Source organism: Pelobates fuscus, chromosome 7 (genome assembly GCF_036172605.1).
Source record: "Pelobates fuscus isolate aPelFus1 chromosome 7, aPelFus1.pri, whole genome shotgun sequence".
In the NCBI taxonomy this organism is placed as follows: domain Eukaryota; kingdom Metazoa; phylum Chordata; class Amphibia; order Anura; family Pelobatidae; genus Pelobates; species Pelobates fuscus.
In genome coordinates, this window is record NC_086323.1 from 12,107,616 (window position 1) to 12,129,308 (window position 21,693).

The 21,693-nt window shown below is 42.4% G+C and overlaps 1 protein-coding gene across 1 annotated transcript in view; it reads left to right on the plus strand.

The window, feature by feature from the left end:
• Positions 1–21,693, plus strand: part of TESK2 (testis associated actin remodelling kinase 2) — an 81,725-nt gene that overhangs the window by 23,563 nt on the left and 36,469 nt on the right. The window contains exons 4-5 of the mRNA XM_063427696.1: positions 11,708–11,756; positions 14,206–14,352. Of these exons, the coding sequence (XP_063283766.1) occupies positions 11,708–11,756; positions 14,206–14,352 (196 nt within the window). The remainder of the gene's footprint in view (positions 1–11,707; positions 11,757–14,205; positions 14,353–21,693) is intronic.

Below are 21,693 nucleotides of genomic sequence, written 5' to 3' on the forward strand. Positions count from 1 at the left end.
AGCTGCAAGTCTATTGGCTTGTCTGTTGCCTTTCCCCGCCCAGACTTTTTGTGGCTGTCCAATCACAGACTTCCCAATGTAGCTCAATGAGAATTATTTGCAAGGCAGGTGCTTTGTGCAATTGCTGCCTCTTGAGTTAATCTCCATTGAGCTAAACAAACCAGGCAGTAACAGGACCTGTTATCTGATTGCATTATTTGAAACCTAAAAAAACCCACACACACTCTTCACATATAAAGCACTTCAGCAAACTACAGTGCACTAATGGTCTGGAGTGTTTAATGGCTCTGAAGATGAACTCTGAAGCCTTGTCTGGTATTTCTTAAAGGGTCACTCTAAGCATCCGCATAATTTGTTTTAATTGCAAAAAGTATGGTTGACAGAGCATCGTGCACCCGCTTTCAGATGTGAGTGGCTTAGAACTGCAACCACTCTTAAAAATCTCCCTAATAAGAATGCCTCTCAAAGTTGTCAGTCGGGCACCTGGAACGCATTGTTCTGACTGCCCAGTGTCAGGTTTTGCATGTGTCTGCAGTCCATGCACACAACCTGGGCTGAGCTTTCTCTCCTCCCTAGATAGAGCAAACCAAACCGAGGGCTGCACATAAACAAAGTTTAGAGTTGTGGGCTCCATGATGAGCACAATGATTTCTTAATGCTTTTTCCTTATCTTACCTACTCTGAAATCTTCCTAGCTGGACTAGTGCCACTTCCAGACAAGTCATCCAATCTGGAAAGCAAACCGTGGCAAATGAAGAATTAAAGTACACTGTCATGTTCGAATAAATGTTGCTGGTTTAGAAATGATTGCTCATATTTCTTGATTCAATCCACCATTGCATTTAAACGGGCAGCAACCAACACTTAAAGGGACACTATAGGCACCCAGACCACTTCGACTCATTGAAGTGGACTGGGTGCATATTTCCAGGCCCCTTAACCCTGCAATGATAATTATTGCAGTTTTTTTAAGAAGGTGCGTTCTATCTTTAACGGGACACGCCACTTAATACTATAGGGTCAGGAATACATGTTTGTGCTCCTTTAAGAGCTCTCACTCATCAAGTTTCTCTTTGAGGATTCATTATACCATAGAGCCCTGCTGCACTGAAGTTTATGGGATAAGCATAGATGCCATGGCGGGAATGGAAATTCTAGTGATTGGATTTTTTTTTTTTTGTGTGGTTAGGGAGGCCCATACATATACAGTGATTTGGCTACCATCTTTCATAAATGTCTTGTATGTATTGTAATGCTTTGTTTAATGGATTCTGTGTATAATGAATTTAAATGAACGCTTTAGTGTTAGGAATACGAACATACCATTCTAGTTCACATCCGAAATTTGCATCATGTCATGCAACGTTTCAGGGAGATATCTGTATCTATCCCATTAAAAGGGCATGATCACTAAAAACAGATTATTATTGTAGCAAAGGGCAAGCTAAGTGACCAGGTAGAGTGTGTCCGAAAGATTTGTCCTCTTTTATTGGGCTCCTCTAGACTCCTCCTTTTAATGACATCACTTCTTTAAAAAAGATTTCTGTGGAAATGGTTTCTTATGCAATCAGCCCAGCCTCCCTTGTGTGCAACTCTGCTTATCATCAAATGTCTTTCCTATAGAATATTCCTCCAGATTGGATTAATAAAATTCACCAATACCTAAGCCTGCATACTTTTTATGTGCAGTGATTCAGCCTATACAAATAATATTCTATCCAGTTTGCTAGTTGTATTTTAAGTGTGAGTCTCCAGATATTCTCTATCAAACAAAGCAATTTCTTGGCAAAGGGAGAATTCTCCTCTGCTCTCACTGTACTGCCGAGGAACGCTGCTAATAAAATGCAGATTATCTGTTAAATCCATTACCTGGCAGCCTGCCTGCCAAATGGGAAACGTTTTGTTAAACGGCCAGGTCTGTGCTGGAGCCGGCATAGCTTGCTGCAAACCTTTCACTCTGTTTATTTTACTGGCTTTACAGAAGGTGTGTATAGAGAGATAGTGGTGGCACCTTATCTAGACTGTTGTGGTGAATTATTCTGATTTTTCATTCTTAACTCCTTTAAAAACAAGTGAAGTTCTGAGCAGTCATGGCTACTAAGTTCACTGCTGTCAAACATCTACAGGAGTACGATATAAGGCATGTCCCCTGCAGCTTCCGCCATCTCCTTTCTTCAGCTCTTGACACGTCATTCACCAGGAAACCGCATCAGTGCATACAAGATGTCTATGGAGGATACCACTAGACTGCAGGAACCTCCAGAGATTTTATTTTGCAATGAGCAACGCAATGCCTTGTTCATACAGCTATTGCTAACGATGGGCGAGGAAGTGACAAAACTTGATGGTGGTAGTTACACCTTTTGTCAAATGTTTCCTAGATCAAGCCACCTCAATGTGTAATGGACTGAATGCAGTCCTAAGTCATCCTTTAAGTGTCCGCATTAAATCTACAATTCCCATTTGGATAATAATTAGAACTAGTACATGATCTATGCATACTTCTCGGGTACAACTCCAAGGAAATATGTTTAAGACCACTGATGAGAAAAACGTGTGTATCTTGGAAAATATTCTCTTTGAATCCCAGCCTGTTATTGCACAAGGAGCCCTTCATAGTCCTAGATTATCAAATATGTTGTGCCCTGAAACGTGCAACCAAGTCCTTGGCAAGACTGGAAAAAAAGATATTAGGCCTTTATTGAACTTAACAAAAATTAAAAGGTATGTAAAACCAAAATTAACAAAGATATTCTAAATAAAAATATCCAGAATTTCAGAATTACAAGAATGTTTATGCATGTTCACAAATCTAGAATTACCCCAGCTGAAAATAGCCCCTGTGCAAATCCAATAGTATCCTCGGACATTGCGTCGCGGAGTCCTTACAGTGTATCCTCGGACATTATGGTCGCAGAGTCCTTACAGTGTATCCTCGGACATTATGGTCGCAGAGTCCTTACAGTGTATCCTCGGACATTATGGTCGCAGAGTCCTTACAGTGTATCCTCGGACATTATGGTCGCAGAGTCCTTACAGTGTATCCTCGGACATTATGGTCGCAGAGTCCTTACAGTGTATCCTCGGACATTATGGTCGCAGAGTCCTTACAGTGTATCCTCGGACATTATGGTCGCAGAGTCCTTACAGTGTATCCTCGGACATTATGGTCGCAGAGTCCTTACAGTGTATCCTCGGACATTATGGTCGCAGAGTCCTTACAGTGTATCCTCGGACATTATGGTCGCAGAGTCCTTACAGTGTATCCTCGGACATTATGGTCGCAGAGTCCTTACAGTGTATCCTCGGACATTATGGTCGCAGAGTCCTTACAGTGTATCCTCGGACATTATGGTCGCAGAGTCCTTACAGTGTATCCTCGGACATTATGGTCGCAGAGTCCTTACAGTGTATCCTCGGACATTATGGTCGCAGAGTCCTTACAGTGTATCCTCGGACATTATGGTCGCAGAGTCCTTACAGTGTATCCTCGGACATTATGGTCGCAGAGTCCTTACAGTGTATCCTCGGACATTATGGTCGCAGAGTCCTTACAGTGTATCCTCGGACATTATGGTCGCAGAGTCCTTACAGTGTATCCTCGGACATTATGGTCGCAGAGTCCTTACAGTGTATCCTCGGACATTATGGTCGCAGAGTCCTTACAGTGTATCCTCGGACATTATGGTCGCAGAGTCCTTACAGTGTATCCTCGGACATTATGGTCGCAGAGTCCTTACAGTGTATCCTCGGACATTATGGTCGCAGAGTCCTTACAGTGTATCCTCGGACATTATGGTCGCAGAGTCCTTACAGTGTATCCTCGGACATTATGGTCGCAGAGTCCTTACAGTGTATCCCACAAAACCAGTACAGTACATAGTTTTAAGTTTTAAAATCCTCTAAAATTACATTTATGGTCCCATTCTGAACTGATGCTTGAACAGTAACTATCGGATTTACCCCCCCCCCCCTTTTTTTAAATTAACTTTTCTTTCTTTTTTAACTTTTGTTAGGAGAAACCCCCTTTTTAATTTTTTTCATGACATTAACTGTAACTAATGGATTCAGTGCATAATATGTCGGGCAGACCAGCGCTGCGATGTAATAAAGGTGAGTTTTATAGCTTTTTAAGGGGGGGGGGGGGGTGTTTTTAACACTATAGACTCAGCCATTACACGTTTGTATTTGACCATATAGTGTTCCTCTAATGATCCATTTGATTGGTTTAAAACCCGCTCCATTTTTTTGGTTTTACATACGGTCTGGTTTTTATTGTATCTTTTTCTCAAGCCATATAAATGATTTAATTCTTCTTTCCCTTTGTTACTCCTTCCCTGATTCAGATAATCTCCAAATATATAAACCTTTTTATACTTGATACTGCTAATGAATGATAGTCGCCTCTATGTGGTATGAAAGTTTTGCTTGTTTTAATTCTTGCTGTGTGATGCTGTATAGCTTGCTAACCCACCGGTGATAGCTTTATTCCTTGGATTGGATTACTCGCTATCATAGTACATGAGATTAGACTTGGTAACCATTTCCATAAGTGTTTGTCTGTCGTTAAACTTGGCACGGTCCCATTGCAACTTGTTTGATGTACATATACTGTCACAGTGGTCATCAGAAATGGCACGTTTCCCATAATTCGTACCAGATATAAGACAGACCACGAAAATGATTACCGTACTCGTTGTCATTGTGTTTTCTTATCCTGGATGTTGGGACCCATATGGACACTGTTGGGAAAAGGGAAGTAGATTTGCATAAATGGTTATGAAATTAATAAATCTGAATGACCGTGGATTTGCACTCTGCTTTTTTGGTAGAACCGTATGTGAAGGTAGTGGCATGGAGAGACCAAGAATATTACCACAAAAAAAGGGACCCTATTTCTGGGGCTGAAGTTGGAAGTAGAATGATTCCCTTAAGTTAATTTGCCTTTATTGTTGCATGTGGTGGTAAGGAATGAAATTGAAGGAAGCCTATTTTGGCACATAATAATTCCTAATGTGGCTTTTTTGTACAATGCTGTTTTTTGGCATTGCTTTGAGTTTGGAATTTTATACTCTTGGGATTTCAAAAATAATATATCCAAAGCATCACTATTTATTTTGTAAAACCTTCTCTCCTTGCTGTCAAAGTGGTAAATATGAAACGTTTTGAGCAAATGCAGAAACGTATGAACAATTTCTAACAGTAAATCAGTCTTTTCATGCCGTAATCCATAATATCACTTATTACCAGACCTCTCGGCATGAATCGTTTTAATCATTTTATCTCCAGGTATGTACAGAGTCAGCCTGATAATTCTGAGCGTTCACCACATATAGTAATGACACTTGCATAACTTGCACGCAGTGCTATACACTGGTATATGGGTGATAATGTCCTTATTCTACCATAGTTTATGGAACTGTGAAACACAATATATTATGCAATTACGTATAAATTATTAAAGCTGTTATGTATATAAATGTGCTTTTTTTGATCCGAGCATGTAATGTTTCATTGTGGAATAATAACTGGTCTGCACAATTTGCTCAGTGACGTGAAGAATTGATGTAAACAGACATGGGAGGTTTAGGAAACAAATAGATGGAGGTTTCCTTTCTGAGGCACATAAACTGTCTGTTAACTCTTTAAAAACAGAGTAGCCATTGGGGGGGGGGGGGGGGGGGAGAATCAGAATCAGCAGGGCGTATGACAGTGTAATTGGATATTTGCATGTCAGCCCCAGTGTGGCTCGACTTTAACACTTTGAGTAGAAGACATGCACTTTGTGGCACTTAATTGGTTAACCTATGCATGTATATTCTACGCAGTGACACTAATAAACAGGAACAAATGGCTTGCAATCAGTGGATGTGAGTGTAGGGTAAATGGATCTTGTCACAGTATCTCTTATAGTTGTATCAACAATGTGGATAACGTCCTGTTTATTTTTTGAATGGGTGGGAGCCCAAAAATAGGCAGATGCTTGTTCCGGGGCTCCTTTAACCCATGTGCTGTGAGTCAGTACTCTGTCAGCAGTGAATGGGTTAGAATGGGATTGGCTTCACGCCTTCTTGGCTTGAAAAAGATTGGTTTTTCTGGCAGCTCCTAGCCTTTTCTATTTATACAGTGGGATCCGCTTGTCTCTCAATGATCATGTCTTGTGCTTGCATTTGCAATTACACTGCAGGATATTTTTTTAATACTTTTTTTTAAAGGTATTTTTAGCAAGTAAAATGTTTGTGGAGTGAGCTCATGCTGCAGGGATTGTATCTCCTCTTAGTTCCAAATTTAGGAATAAATATTTTTATTAAAATTTGAAATTTTTCCACTTCGTATTGTAGGCACAGACTATTTTGTATCTTCTTCACATTATTCCGCTTGACCTTTCACATACATTTTTTTTTTTTAAATCAAGTCTTCTTGTAAAATTGTCCGTCTGTTAAGAAAATAAATGTATACTTAACCCACTGACCATATAATTTTGCTCTGTGGAGATTTAGGCCTATAAAGCTGATCCTTTGTTTGTAAGATATCTTTGTTATTGCAAATTAAAGGGTAGCTGATGTATTTGCGGCTCTGCACCTTGAGTGTACCGTGCAGCCCTGAGTTTATATTCGATGTGCTAGTATACTTGTTTTCTGTTTAACCCTTTCCATATATATATATGTATATGTGTGCATAATCCAAAAGCATCCCACAACTTCAGACAGGGTAGTGATCAGCTCAATGATTTATTCCTGAAACTGGTGATGGCTCTTCACTTCTTACAGGAATACTCTACTTCCCAAATACAAAATAAATAACAATCACTGTTTAGTAGAAATACCCGCAATGAGCACATGCATGCATTTTTTTAATGCATTTTTTTGATTGGGTTTATATTTCAAAACCAGGTAACGCACAGAGGTCATGGCAGTGAATACAGGCTTTATCTGAAAGGCTTGGAGGGTAGCCGTATCATTCTGCCAGGTAACGCACAGAGGTCATGGCAGTGAATACAGGCTTTATCTGAAAGGCTTGGAGGGTAGCCGTATCATTCTGCCAGGTAACGCACAGAGGTCATGGCAGTGAATACAGGCTTTATCTGAAAGGCTTGGAGGGTAGCCGTATCATTCTGCCAGGTAACGCACAGAGGTCATGGCAGTGAATACAGGCTTTATCTGAAAGGCTTGGAGGGTAGCCGTATCATTCTGCCAGGTAACGCACAGAGGTCATGGCAGTGAATACAGGCTTTATCTGAAAGGCTTGGAGGGTAGCTGTATCATTCTGCCAGGTAACGCACAGAGGCCATGGCAGTGAATACAGGCTTTATCTGAAAGGCTTGGAGGGTAGCTGTATCATTCTGCCAGGTAACGCACAGAGGTCATGGCAGTGAATACAGGCTTTATCTGAAAGGCTTGGAGGGTAGCCGTATCATTCTGCCCGGTAACGCACAGAGGTCATGGCAGTGAATACAGGCTTTATCTGAAAGGCTTGGATGGTAGCCGTATCATTCTGCCAGGTAACGCACAGAGGTCATGGCAGTGAATACAGGCTTTATCTGAAAGGCTTGGAGGGTAGCCGTATCATTCTGCCCGGTAACACACAGAGGTCATGGCAGTGAATACAGGCTTTATCTGAAAGGCTTGGAGGGTAGCCGTATCATTCTGCCAGGTAACGCACAGAGGTCATGGCAGTGAATACACGCTTTATCTGAAAGGCTTGGAGGGTAGCCGTATCATTCTGCCAGGTAACACACAGAGGTCATGGCAGTGAATACAGGCTTTATCTGAAAGGCTTGGAGGGTAGCCGTATCATTCTGCCAGGTAACGCACAGAGGTCATGGCAGTGAATACAGGCTTTATCTGAAAGGCTTGGATGGTAGCCGTATCATTCTGCCAGGTAACGCACAGAGGTCATGGCAGTGAATACAGGCTTTATCTGAAAGGCTTGGAGGGTAGCCGTATCATTGTGCCAGGTAACACACAGAGGCCATGGCAGTGAATACAGGCTTTATCTGAAAGGCTTGGAGGGTAGCCGTATCATTCTGCCAGGTAATGCACAGAGGTCATGGCAGTGAATACAGGCTTTATCTGAAAGGCTTGGAGGGTAGCTGTATCATTCTGCCAGGTAACGCACAGAGGCCATGGCAGTGAATACAGGCTTTATCTGAAAGGCTTGGAGGGTAGCCGTATCATGCTGCCAGGTAACGCACAGAGGCCATGGCAGTGAATACAGGCTTTATCTGAAAGGCTTGGTGGAGGGTAGCTGTATCATTCTGCCAGGTAACGCACAGAGGGCATGGCAGTGAATACAGGCTTTATCTGAAAGGCTTGGAGGGTAGCCGTATCATTCTGCCAGGTAACGCACAGAGGTCATGGCAGTGAATACAGGCTTTATCTGAAAGGCTTGGAGGGTAGCCGTATCATTCTGCCAGGTAACGCACAGAGGTCATGGCAGTGAATACAGGCTTTATCTGAAAGGCTTGGAGGGTAGCCGTATCATTCTGCCCGGTAACGCACAGAGGTCATGGCAGTGAATACAGGCTTTATCTGAAAGGCTTGGATGGTAGCCGTATCATGCTGCCCGGTAACGCACAGAGGTCATGGCAGTGAATACAGGCTTTATCTGAAAGGCTTGGAGGGTAGCCGTATCATCCTGCCAGGTAACGCACAGAGGCCATGGCAGTGAATACACGTTGTATCTGAAAGGCTTGGAGGGTAGCCGTATCATTCTGCCAGGTAACGCACAGAGGTCATGGCAGTGAATACACGCTTTATCTGAAAGGCTTGGAGGGTAGCCGTATCATTCTGCCAGGTAACGCGCACAGAGGTCATGGCAGTGAATACAGGCTTTATCTGAAAGGCTTGGAGGGTAGCTGTATCATTCTGCCAGGTAACGCACAGAGGTCATGGCAGTGAATACAGGCTTTATCTGAAAGGCTTGGATGGTAGCCGTATCATGCTGCCCGGTAACGCACAGAGGTCATGGCAGTGAATACAGGCTTTATCTGAAAGGCTTGGAGGGTAGCCGTATCATCCTGCCAGGTAACGCACAGAGGCCATGGCAGTGAATACACGTTGTATCTGAAAGGCTTGGAGGGTAGCCGTATCATTCTGCCAGGTAACGCACAGAGGTCATGGCAGTGAATACACGCTTTATCTGAAAGGCTTGGAGGGTAGCCGTATCATTCTGCCAGGTAACGCGCACAGAGGTCATGGCAGTGAATACAGGCTTTATCTGAAAGGCTTGGAGGGTAGCCGTATCATTCTGCCAGGTAACGCACAGAGGTCATGGCAGCGAATACAGGCTTTATCTGAAAGGCTTGGAGGGTAGCCGTATCATTCTGCCAGGTAACACACAGAGGTCATGGCAGTGAATACAGGCTTTATCTGAAAGGCTTGGATGGTAGCCGTATCATTCTGCCAGGTAACGCACAGAGGTCATGGCAGTGAATACAGGCTTTATCTGAAAGGCTTGGAGGGTAGCCGTATCATTGTGCCAGGTAACACACAGAGGCCATGGCAGTGAATACAGGCTTTATCTGAAAGGCTTGGAGGGTAGCCGTATCATTCTGCCAGGTAATGCACAGAGGTCATGGCAGTGAATACAGGCTTTATCTGAAAGGCTTGGAGGGTAGCTGTATCATTCTGCCAGGTAACGCACAGAGGCCATGGCAGTGAATACAGGCTTTATCTGAAAGGCTTGGAGGGTAGCCGTATCATGCTGCCAGGTAACGCACAGAGGCCATGGCAGTGAATACAGGCTTTATCTGAAAGGCTTGGTGGAGGGTAGCTGTATCATTCTGCCAGGTAACGCACAGAGGGCATGGCAGTGAATACAGGCTTTATCTGAAAGGCTTGGAGGGTAGCCGTATCATTCTGCCAGGTAACGCACAGAGGTCATGGCAGTGAATACAGGCTTTATCTGAAAGGCTTGGAGGGTAGCCGTATCATTCTGCCAGGTAACGCACAGAGGTCATGGCAGTGAATACAGGCTTTATCTGAAAGGCTTGGAGGGTAGCCGTATCATTCTGCCCGGTAACGCACAGAGGTCATGGCAGTGAATACAGGCTTTATCTGAAAGGCTTGGATGGTAGCCGTATCATGCTGCCCGGTAACGCACAGAGGTCATGGCAGTGAATACAGGCTTTATCTGAAAGGCTTGGAGGGTAGCCGTATCATCCTGCCAGGTAACGCACAGAGGCCATGGCAGTGAATACACGTTGTATCTGAAAGGCTTGGAGGGTAGCCGTATCATTCTGCCAGGTAACGCACAGAGGTCATGGCAGTGAATACACGCTTTATCTGAAAGGCTTGGAGGGTAGCCGTATCATTCTGCCAGGTAACGCGCACAGAGGTCATGGCAGTGAATACAGGCTTTATCTGAAAGGCTTGGAGGGTAGCTGTATCATTCTGCCAGGTAACGCACAGAGGTCATGGCAGTGAATACAGGCTTTATCTGAAAGGCTTGGATGGTAGCCGTATCATGCTGCCCGGTAACGCACAGAGGTCATAGCAGTGAATACAGGCTTTATCTGAAAGGCTTGGAGGGTAGCCGTATCATCCTGCCAGGTAACGCACAGAGGCCATGGCAGTGAATACACGTTGTATCTGAAAGGCTTGGAGGGTAGCCGTATCATTCTGCCAGGTAACGCACAGAGGTCATGGCAGTGAATACACGCTTTATCTGAAAGGCTTGGAGGGTAGCCGTATCATTCTGCCAGGTAACGCGCACAGAGGTCATGGCAGTGAATACAGGCTTTATCTGAAAGGCTTGGAGGGTAGCCGTATCATTCTGCCAGGTAACGCACAGAGGTCATGGCAGCGAATACAGGCTTTATCTGAAAGGCTTGGAGGGTAGCCGTATCATTCTGCCAGGTAACACACAGAGGTCATGGCAGTGAATACAGGCTTTATCTGAAAGGCTTGGAGGGTGGCCGTATCATTCTGCCAGGTAACACACAGAGGTCATGGCAGTGAATACACGTTGTATCTAAAAGGCTTGGAGGGTAGCTGTCCTTGAGAGGCTTGCACTAACTCGCTGCAATTGGGTGATTATTCTGTTATTTTCCTAGAATTGCAGTATTTAAACAAAAAATAAAACTTTTAAGAAACATGTTAAATCCCTGCCTTTTCAGAAAATTCCTCTGTTAAGTAAAATATGAAAATCACATATAGCAGGTTTTAACCTTTTTCATGCTTTGCTCTGTTTTTTGTTTTTTTTGATACTATAATGAACATCACAATCTAGTTCAATCCTGGCTGTACCGTTAAGGGATAAGGAAATCTGTAATATAACATTTTAATAATCAGATTTTATTCACTTCCCTTTTGAAGAGAGGATATTACTGAACATATCCATGGGGTCACGTGACATTCTACAGCAGTTCTGTTGAATATATCTGCACAATTGTTTAACTTGTAACTCATTTGATAAAATGCTACCCGTGCTAAACTCTATAGTAGTTTTTTCTATTTTTTTTTATTGTTTTTACCCTTTATGAATGAATGTCTCCCTCTGTGTGTAGGTTATGAGTGTTTGTTTTTATTGAATAATTTGTAGCTAAACGAACAGCTTGCCTTCTAAAACTGGTGGAGGAGCATTTATTGACAGTGATGCGTCTGCTGTGAATCATGGAGTCAAGATGATTAGTTGCTTATTAATGCGTCTCTTGCTTTGTTCTAGGACTATGTTTGTCTAATTTTATTTTTCCTTTATTTTTTAGGTTTATGGGTGTGTGTGTTCATCAAGGCCAGTTGCATGCTCTCACTGAGGTAAGACTATAGCTGTATAAGAATAGAACTGTAACCTGCTCCCTGCTCCTCACCCATGTTAGTAAATGGCTTGGGCGATGGACACTGCTCAGACTGAGTAAACGTTGTTTGTAAAAATGGCACTGTCAGCAATTTCATAGATCTATAGGGGATCCTTCTAGAGCAGATAAACACTTAAATGATTTTTATTAAGCACAAACGTCTCCGTTATTTGTGGTAGTGATAGGTTAAAGCTATAGCTGTACCCTCTGCAAAGGTATTCTAGTGCAGTGAGTGTCTCTTTGTGCATTCGTTAAAATACACTTGAAATGTTTCTCTGGTGGTTCGTTGTGCTGATTTTATGGCATCCAAACTCTTTTACTGTAAACATGTAAACACCCAATGATTGTAACAAAGATCCTTTTTCATCCCTCAATTGTGAATGAAGCTACAGTAACTCTTTGTGAGTGCATGTAACTACCAGCCTAGCAATCAGCTTAGAAAGACATCATACAGAGCACATGGGAGAATTTCATTCAGTTTATTTTTCTTGTGCCCCACCCCGCCCAGATTCCCCCTTCCATATACTCCATTTATGACCGTTTCCTATGGGAATAGCTGTTAATCTTCAGTTAGACATTACAGCTACACACCAGGGTTTCAAGTGACCCTCATATTCGTAACACATTAAATGGAAGATAAAACCTATTTTACAATTATTGAGGGGCCAGTCTGGAGATGTATTCCTTAGTCCGTAGTCTGTCTCTGTAAACCATGGATGTTTAATGCTCACAGGCCACTGGCTGTAAAGTGAATTAATTCGGATCTGGTGTCCGCATTGCTGGCATGGCATATCATTTTATTATACTTGGGTCGGGCTTCTGTTTTTGTGGTTAATGTTGTAACAAGGAGCACATGTTCTTTATGATTTCTAAGGTTGTTCTCAGCATTGAGAGTACCAACCTTTTGTCTCCCTGTTCCATGGAAGTGGCAGCTGCTCTAACTACCTGCCTGCAGTTTGTAGCCGTCTACCGTTATATAAACTGTGGCCGCTGCAGAGACTTCAAAAGGAAGACACTGCGGAACTACTGGGGATCTGTGAACCTAGCTGGCACAGTATCCGTGAACCCTCTTGTGTTTCTCTTGCTTCATTCCCAGACACTTCTTCTTGTACAGGAGGGAGCATGTATCACAGCACACACCATACTGATTGAAGAAGTAAAACGTCCTCCTTTGAACATTTCAGCTCCAAGAGGAAGGTTTACAGTTGTGGGGTTTTTATTTATTTTTTCATTTACAAACTTCGCCAGCAATATGCCACTCTGCATGGTAACCTTGGCAGTCATGCAAGGAATCATTAGTATTAGCGTTTTGATACATTTTATTGGCAGTGTTTGTAAGTACATATCTTGAATGACCATGAACTCTAAATTCACGTGGTAACAATCTCAATCTGAGGATTTGTCTTAATCCCCCAATCCCCGTAGACCTCCTTGGATTCTGTATCATTTACATATAATGTGAAATTGATTAACTTCTCCTTTCAAGTGGTTTCATTCTTTCATTCTCATGTTTGGTTTTTTCTCAGCGTTACTGGGGAGTTTGTGTTTTTGTTTATCCCCCAGTCCATCTCCAGTTCAGGATGAGGAATTAACACAATTGTGAAAGTAGAGAAAGTTGTGGGTATACATTGTGAATGATGAAAATGAAATTACGAAATAAGCATTAGTTTAACTTTAATAACCAGTCCAAGCACCATAACAATGTATTCTCCTTATGTATGATATAGAGCTCCATTTCTCAATCTCTCTTCTGTCGTTTGTTTATAACTGTAGTAACTGCAAACTCGCAGCAGATGTAAGTCCTTCTCACACTCCCCACACACATTAATCGGAAAACACAATAGATACAAACGTTGTGACTGTCCAGGGGTTTGGCTGCACACACGAGTCTACCTTTAAATCTCCCACAAAGCATTCAGGATCACAGAAAATGGTAGCTATCAAATTCCTTTGGCCGGTAGCTTACCATACTCTTTGCACACTTGGTTTGGCACGATTCAGTAACAGGGAATTGGTAATATTATAAAATATGAGTTATCCCAATCATGGCGTATTCTGTATAGTCAGAATTTTCTTTGGCAGAGTTGTGCTTCTATTTTGTCAGCTGGCCGTCTGGGTAGGATCCTTGAAGCGTTATTCCAGTGCCTGCTTCTCGAGGGATGCAACTGTCTTCTAACCAATTAACCTGTGAAACTGGCTGCTCATTCATCACATTGGTCATTCGTGACCATAGAATCTAATATTTATTTATTTTTGCCATAAAGAGCACATTAAACTTTACAATTCCAAAGGGTTCAATTTCCCCATTGCCTGGGTCTGTGTTCACAGAGAATGATTGTGATTAATTGCACACACGTCTGTCTCATTGTGCACTAGAGGAGGGCTCTAATACTGGTTTCTTTTTCTAGTACATTAATAGTGGCAATCTTGAACAACTATTGGAGAGCAACCAGCACCTATCGTGGGTTGTAAGGATGAAACTGGCCCTTGATATTGCTTTGGGGCTGGCCTACCTGCACTCCAAAGGAATCTTCCACCGCGACCTCACATCAAAGGTAACCTGACATTTCAGTATCACTAATTAAGTTGTGATGTAAACTATACTACGCTGTGATCAAGCCGAAGGTTTCAAATGGTGTAGAAACTTGTGCACCTTCTAAAATAACAGTTGTGGAAAATACCACCCCCATGCAAATATTTTGAGGTTTCAAGGTTTATACTCTTTAGCATACAGACAATTTTGGCTTAGTGAAGTGGTTTTAGTGTATAGGTCAGTGTTTCCCAAACCAGTCCTCAAGGCACACCTACCAGTCCAGGATTTAGGGGGTTACCCAGTTGTGTCTAGTTGTTAGTTTCTTTTTTCCTAAAAACACCTTAGACATAACTGGGTAATCCCCAAATCCTGACTTGGTAGGGTGTGCCTTGAGGACAGGTTTGGGAACCACTGGTATAGGTCATTCCCCTGCAGTCTCACTGCTCAATTCTCTGCCATTCAGGAGTTTACTCACTTTTGTTTCTGTGTATGTAATCCTAGCCACACCTCCCCTCGCTGTGACTGACACAGCCTGCATAAAAAACTGGTTTAATATTCAATCCGATCAGACAGCCAAGTGTGTTTACTTTAGATGTTATCTCCTGCTCTGATAAAGCATTATTTCAAGCACCATGGCCGTTTCAGTGATTTGAAGTGGTCATGGTGCCTGGAGTCTGCCTGCGGGGGGACTGATGGGCAGTCTCCCTGCATCTGTAAAATAAAATAAAAAATATATATTGATGGATAAATGTCATACGAAGTGTATTTTTATATTGATATATACGTAATTAATATAAAAATACACTTAGAAATAAATTACACACGTGTGTGTGTGTGTGTGTGTGTGTGTGTGTATAATTTTATTCGAACTGTATTTTGATAAAATCTATTTATATCAAATACGCTTAGAATGAAATTATATATGTATGTACAAATATGAAATATAGTAATTTCAGAAATATACACGTAGACTTCAAATATATAAATATGTACATATATTAAATTATATGTGCAGGTTTATGTAATATTTTTACCTAATTAAGTAATTTTATTGATTGCAATTTGAGGGACCTGCCTGACAACCAACGCCAAAAGTCCAGAGAATTTAATTTGCTGGCAATATATTTATCCCTGTAACTTTCCAAGACACCCTAAAACCTGTACATGGGGGGTACTGTTTTACTTGGGAGACTTCGCTGAACACAAATATTAGTGATTCAAAACAGTAAAACCTATCACAGCGATGAAATTGTCAGTGAAAGTGGCGCTTTTTGCATTTTTCACTCACAAAACGGCACTTTTACTGATCATTGTTGTGATACGTTTTACTGTTTTGAAACACTAATATTTGTGTTCAGCGAAGTCTCCCGAGTATAACAGTACCTCCCGTGTACAGGTTTTATGATGTTTTTAAAAGTTACAGGGTCAAATATAAGGCCTGATTTTCTGTTTTTTCGCATTTAAATTTGACGGATTGGTTATGTTGCTTTTGAGAGCGTATGGTAGCCTAGGAATGGGAATTACCTCCATGATGGCATACCATTTGCAATAGTAGACAACCCAAGGTATTGCAAATGGGGTATGTCCAGTCTTTTTTTAGTAGCCACAGTTGCTACTGATGCCCCATTTGGACAGGTGTGGAATTGCAATTAGAAAGCTTAATTTAATATCTACAGCATTGGGGGCAGCCCATACCCATTGGCCCTGGACTTAATGTAAAAGATAGGGACGTTAACTTCTTTAGATATATCCAAGAGAGATCTCACTACAATCACTGCAAGACCTTCCTTAAAGGAACACTATAGTGTTAGGAACTACGTTTGTATTCCTAACACTATAGTGCTGGAGTAGCAGTTTAGGTCCCCATTCCTGCTCAGTTGAGTTCAAAGATGTTTAAACTTACCCTTTTCTCCATCGCCATGCTGGTCTCTCCTTGGCGGGCTCCTCCTTCAATCTTGATGATCTCAGCCAATCCAATGCTTTCCTTAGGACAAAAGGCCACGATGTGCCAATCAGCATCTTCTCATAGAGCTGCATTGTATTCATTGAATTTATATTTAATATATTTATTTTCGTGGCTACTGCTTTTAGCTTATGAAATGATTGCTGTGGAGTATAAAGTGTATTATGAATATGCTGCCTCCTACTATCTTGCTTAATTGATTTTCTGGAAAACTTCTAGAGTTGACAAAATCAGTGTCTTTGATTTCTACCAAACCGTTTTCACCCATTTTGATGAAATCTGTTTGCAGTAGGAGACAGGAAGGAGTGAAGAGAGGGTAGTTTAAAGGGTTTCCTAGAGTCCCCTGGCAATATCCCAGGTTTAATCTTTTAAAACTTTCTCTTAGAAACCTGGGCACTTCACCCATCTCAGGTTTACGGACAATGCTCATTTACCACTGTCTGTTTCACTGAACATGGACAACCGTGATATCTCTCCTTATGCTACATGGCAAATGAAAACTCATTCTCTGCACTTTTGTCCCAGGAGGGAAACGCTTAATCAAAGAGAAATTCCCTTTTAATTTCCTTGCCTATGGAACTATTCTTCTCTACAGCTTTGGTCGTATATTCTCATTTTAGAAGCCTTTTTTTCCACTCTCCTGTTTAATTTGAGGTATCCTCCCTTTCTAAATGAAATAGCTTTGCTGTTTGTGTAACACGAACACAGCCCCTTTATTAAATAGATTTTTGCTTTTATTGCCGGCTGTTAAACAAGAATCCATTGCAAGCTGGACGGTCGTTCGGTAAAATGAGCTGGGGCTGTGATTACTGCAATAAATCGCGTAGTGTTACGCACGCTGAGACACATCGATTTTGAGACAGTGCTTTAAATCTACTGAGGCCAATCCTGGTAATTTTGAGCTTGGTCGACTAACGTCCGTGTATAAATATTTTCCAATTTATATTCAGTTTTGGAATTCTGTCTATAACCATTTTGTGAAGCATTATTTATGCCTGCAGTAGTGATGGCCTCTCACTCAGAACTTTATAGCCGTCTGTAGCGAGACATATGCTGGGACTACCCTGTAATTGGATGTTACTGCTGAGCGCGGACACAGTCTATCCTTTAATCTTTTGTTAATACCTCATTTATGAAGAACTTGCATATTTTATACAAGGCCATGTGTTGGCTACGACAAACAAGTGTTTAGACACATGAAGGGAGACGGTGCGAAGAGACTCATGTATTTTATTTAACAGAGTTCGACATGGCTTCTGCCTAATGTCTGCAAATCCTCAAATGTACACATGTACGCAGATGACACGGTAATCTATGCGAGCAATCCCGATCTACCGCAGCTTGAGGCTGTGCTCCAAGACCAGTTTACAGAGGTAGAAAAGTGGATCGCAAAAAACAAACTGTTCCTGAACACTGACAAAACTGTCACAATGATCTTTGGAACAGTACCTAAATTACACAAATTACACAATTCCCACCTATCCACCAAAACAAATTCAAATAGCGCACTGACCGCTGTCCACTCTTTCAAATACTTGGGTATGATGTTGGACCCCAATCTATCTTTTGGCCTCCACATAGAAAAGCTTGCATCTAAACTTTATCCAAAACTAGGTGCCCTGTACAGAAACAAATCCTGCCTAAGCCCTACAGTAAGGGATAAGATTGTGCAGCAAATGCTGATGCCAATCATTGATTATGGGGATGTAGTATATGCATCTGCATCGCAATCCCACATTAATAAACTCAACACATTGTATAACCCGTTCTGCCGATTTGTGCTACAATGTAATTACAGGGCTCACCATTGTGACATGCTAAAAGAACTAAACTGGCTGTCGCTGGAATCCAGACGCACCCTTCATCTTTCCAGCCTTGTGTTTAAGAGCTTTTCTGGGAATCCCCCTCCCTACCTGAACACAATGCTTTACCCGGCTGTTCCCACTTCCTATAACCTCCGATCCAGTACCAACACTTTACTTAGTCTACCTCAATACAAAAAGAAAGCAGCCCGATCCTCCTTCTCCTACAGAGCACCACAATTGTGGAACAACCTCCCGCACAATTTAAAATCTTCCCTAAGCCTAAAGTCCTTTAACCCCTTAAGGACCAAACTTCTGGAATAAAAGGGAATCATGACATGTCACACATGTCATGTGTCCTTAAGGGGTTAAGAGATCCCTCTCTACACACCTCAAAACAGAATGCACCTGTCGTGATTGATTATATATTTCCTACCTGTTCTTTGTTAAATTTTGTATATATTGTATATTAATATTGTTTTTGTATTTTATTGTGCACTAACTGTAACAATGCAATGATTTGTGGACCCAGGACATACTTGAATATGAGAGAAATCTCAATGTATCTTTCCTGGTAAAATATTTTATAAATAAATGTTATAAATAAATGGAGGATTTATTTGCCAATCTAGAAATCGTGGAGAATTGACAAAGGGCCTGAAACGTTTAAAGCAAAATCGGCAAATTAGACTCTCACACATGTCTGTTTTCCAACTCTTCCATTTTGTAATTTTGTTTTCAGGCATGTAGTGGATGTAGTGAATAAACCCTTGTACAGAGTTGTATATAAACACAAATTAGCAGTTTAATTATCGTTTAGCTATCCGTGTAGGATTTCCTAATTGTACGTTCTAAAGCAATGTTGGGAACTGCTGCAACGATTAAAGTTTAACACAAACCCCTGTTTTTTTGTTGTTGTTTTTTTTTGTTGTTTTTTTAAATTCTTTATTTTTGGTCGTGCTTAAGAATACAATATGTCCTGCGTTGCCACAACAGCAGACGCGAGGATCTGTAGAACATACAGAGATACATGTAGGATGACGTTGAGAACAGTTAGAGATAATATTATGCATCATGAGAATACAGCACGAAATTTTATATTTGGGGTACAGAACACTTGGCTGGCTAGGTGAAGAATGTCTTCGTGACTGAACGGTTTCATTGCGTGCTAGGTAGATTAGTAAAAACGATTAAACCGAACCGTTTTGTAGAATAAACATGAATTAGTCAAGATAATGTAGGTGGTTCATATAGTAGCATTAGTGGTTTGTACATCACAGGTGACTGTCTGGATTAACTAAGTAAGGTTTTAACTGCTTATCAATAACATACAACAATAAAATAAAGCTGGCATCACGTTTGCGTATTGTGACCTGGATGTACTAGTCGTTAAAACTAGGTAAAGCAGTTAAACAGTTGTGTGCTTGAACATTATAGTAAGATTATAACATTGCATATGTAGGGAGGAGATAGCTTGAATTTAGCATTTCGAGGCAGTAATGTGGTATCGGTAGTCAGGCTCCGCCCCCCACATTTTTTCTTTTTGATAGCAAATTAGTAACATGTGTTAGACAATGAGTGATATAATTATGAGAGACAAGCTACGAAGCCGTCGAGTGTCATAGTGAGCTGATTTGTCTAGATGACAGGTGTTTCAGCTGTGCTATAATACAAGGAGCTGTTTGATAAAAGTATTCTTAGACAGAGGTACTGGTTTAAACTTCAAAAAGAGAGAGCATTTTCTCTGCTGTTACCACCTGGGCTATGAACCTATTGGTGCTTAGGAAAATAAACATTTAACCCTGGTCAGGCTATAAGTTAAACAGGCTAGATGTAAGCATGTGGAGAGAGATGGTATAGACTTGTTGATTATGTTCTGCTGTTAGGGTCAGGTAACGGCAACTGTGGCGAGGTACAAATGCTGGCTAGCACTGCAAACTTAAATGAAAGAGGGCTAATCAAGATTAAAAAAAAACAAAAAAAAACAACACAACACACCCTCTCTCACGGAGGCATCGAAAGTCAGCCGACTCCCATAGTCGGAACGGGCTGAGCCCCTTCAGGGGAGTCCCAGTGAGCCTCAATGTTGTGGGTCCGGCTATGCTTATCTTCCCCAGTCAGTGTGATCGCGGGTGTATCCTGTGCCTGGGTAGTGATCTGTTTTGAGATCCAGACTGCCCTGCCTGTGGGGTTAGCGGTGGGTGTGGCTATGATGCGCTGTCTTAGGTGAGTGGTCCGTTGCAGCAATGGTGGGCGCTTGGTGTAGGAGCCTCGAGGTGCCCTCGGTGTGGGTGTGCAGTTGACTCTATGATTTGGTGCTCGTTTGGCAGTATCGCCCGTCCAGTTTGTTGGGAAGTAGCTCGCCATCTGTGGCTGTGTAGTTTGGCCTGATTGATGGCTGGATAAGGGGGGTGTTTGGGGCACTCTGCCTCGCGGGCCTGGTGCACGGTTCACTCCCTGGAGGTCGCGTGTAGGCGGGTCTCGCCCTCTCTTAAATAGGGAGGCAGTTTGGAGGATTCCAGGTACTTTACAAGCCTTTGCCGTGACTTGGGGCGATTTCCGCCTGCTCATTTGCAGTCGGAGGAGGAATGAGAGCCTCCTGCTGCGCCGCCATCTTGGGGCTCTCTTCCCCGCCTGGGCCGAGGATGTCCGCCGTGAGGGTGCTTGTGGCTGGGGAGGTGAGTGTATTCGCTGCTGTTCTTGGTCAGTCTGATGCCTCCTTTCCTCCAGCCTCTGCCAGAAATTCTCTAATATTTTGTCAAGCTTGGACATCAGGTCCATCTGGTCTTCGACGGAGTCAGGGTGCCGCGTGGCTGTCGCCATGTTTGAAAAGTCAGTGGCTGTCTCTGCGAGTTCGGCGGCCTTTCCCCCTGTCTCCAGTATGTCAGTACAGCCTCTCCGATGTGGACCGGGATCACCCCCGCCGGTCCAGAGGGGGGGGTGTGTAACGGGGCTCCAGCATGTTGGTGTGGGTCTGTGGGCAGCACTGGCCTGGGAAATGAGCCGTCTTTCCCAACCGGCTCCCTGTAGGCCGTATGTTTTAGAGCAGTGTTTCCCAACCCAGTCCTCAAGGCACACCTACCAGTCCAGGATTTAGGAGTGACCCAGTTGTGTCTAAGGTGTTTTTTCTTTTTTTTCTAAAAACACCTTGGACAAAACTGGGTAATCCTTAAATCCTGGACTGGTAGGTGTGCTTTGAGGACTGGGTTGGGAAACACTGTTTTAGAGTTTGCTGTGGCGGTGATTTGTCGAGTCTCTTACCTCCACCGGGTGTTGTAACCCGATCAAGCAGTATGCTGATCGCTTTGTAGGCTTTAGCTGAGATTAGATGAGGTTATAAATGCTTATTTTGTCAGATTTGGAGAGGAGCCCGAGCAATACACGTCTCTCCACCATGGCAGTCAGGCCCCGCCACCACAAACCGTTGTTTTTAATATTCTGATAGGAATGGAAGTCTTATTGCCACATTTTTCAAAGTGGTATTTTTTTTTTTAATAGTGTTATTCAGACAGTGATGGAATTTATTTCCCATAGAGGGTAATTAAGTGTAAAAATGAACTTAAGCTTTGCCCTTTGCTCTGCATGCAGTGTCTCAGGA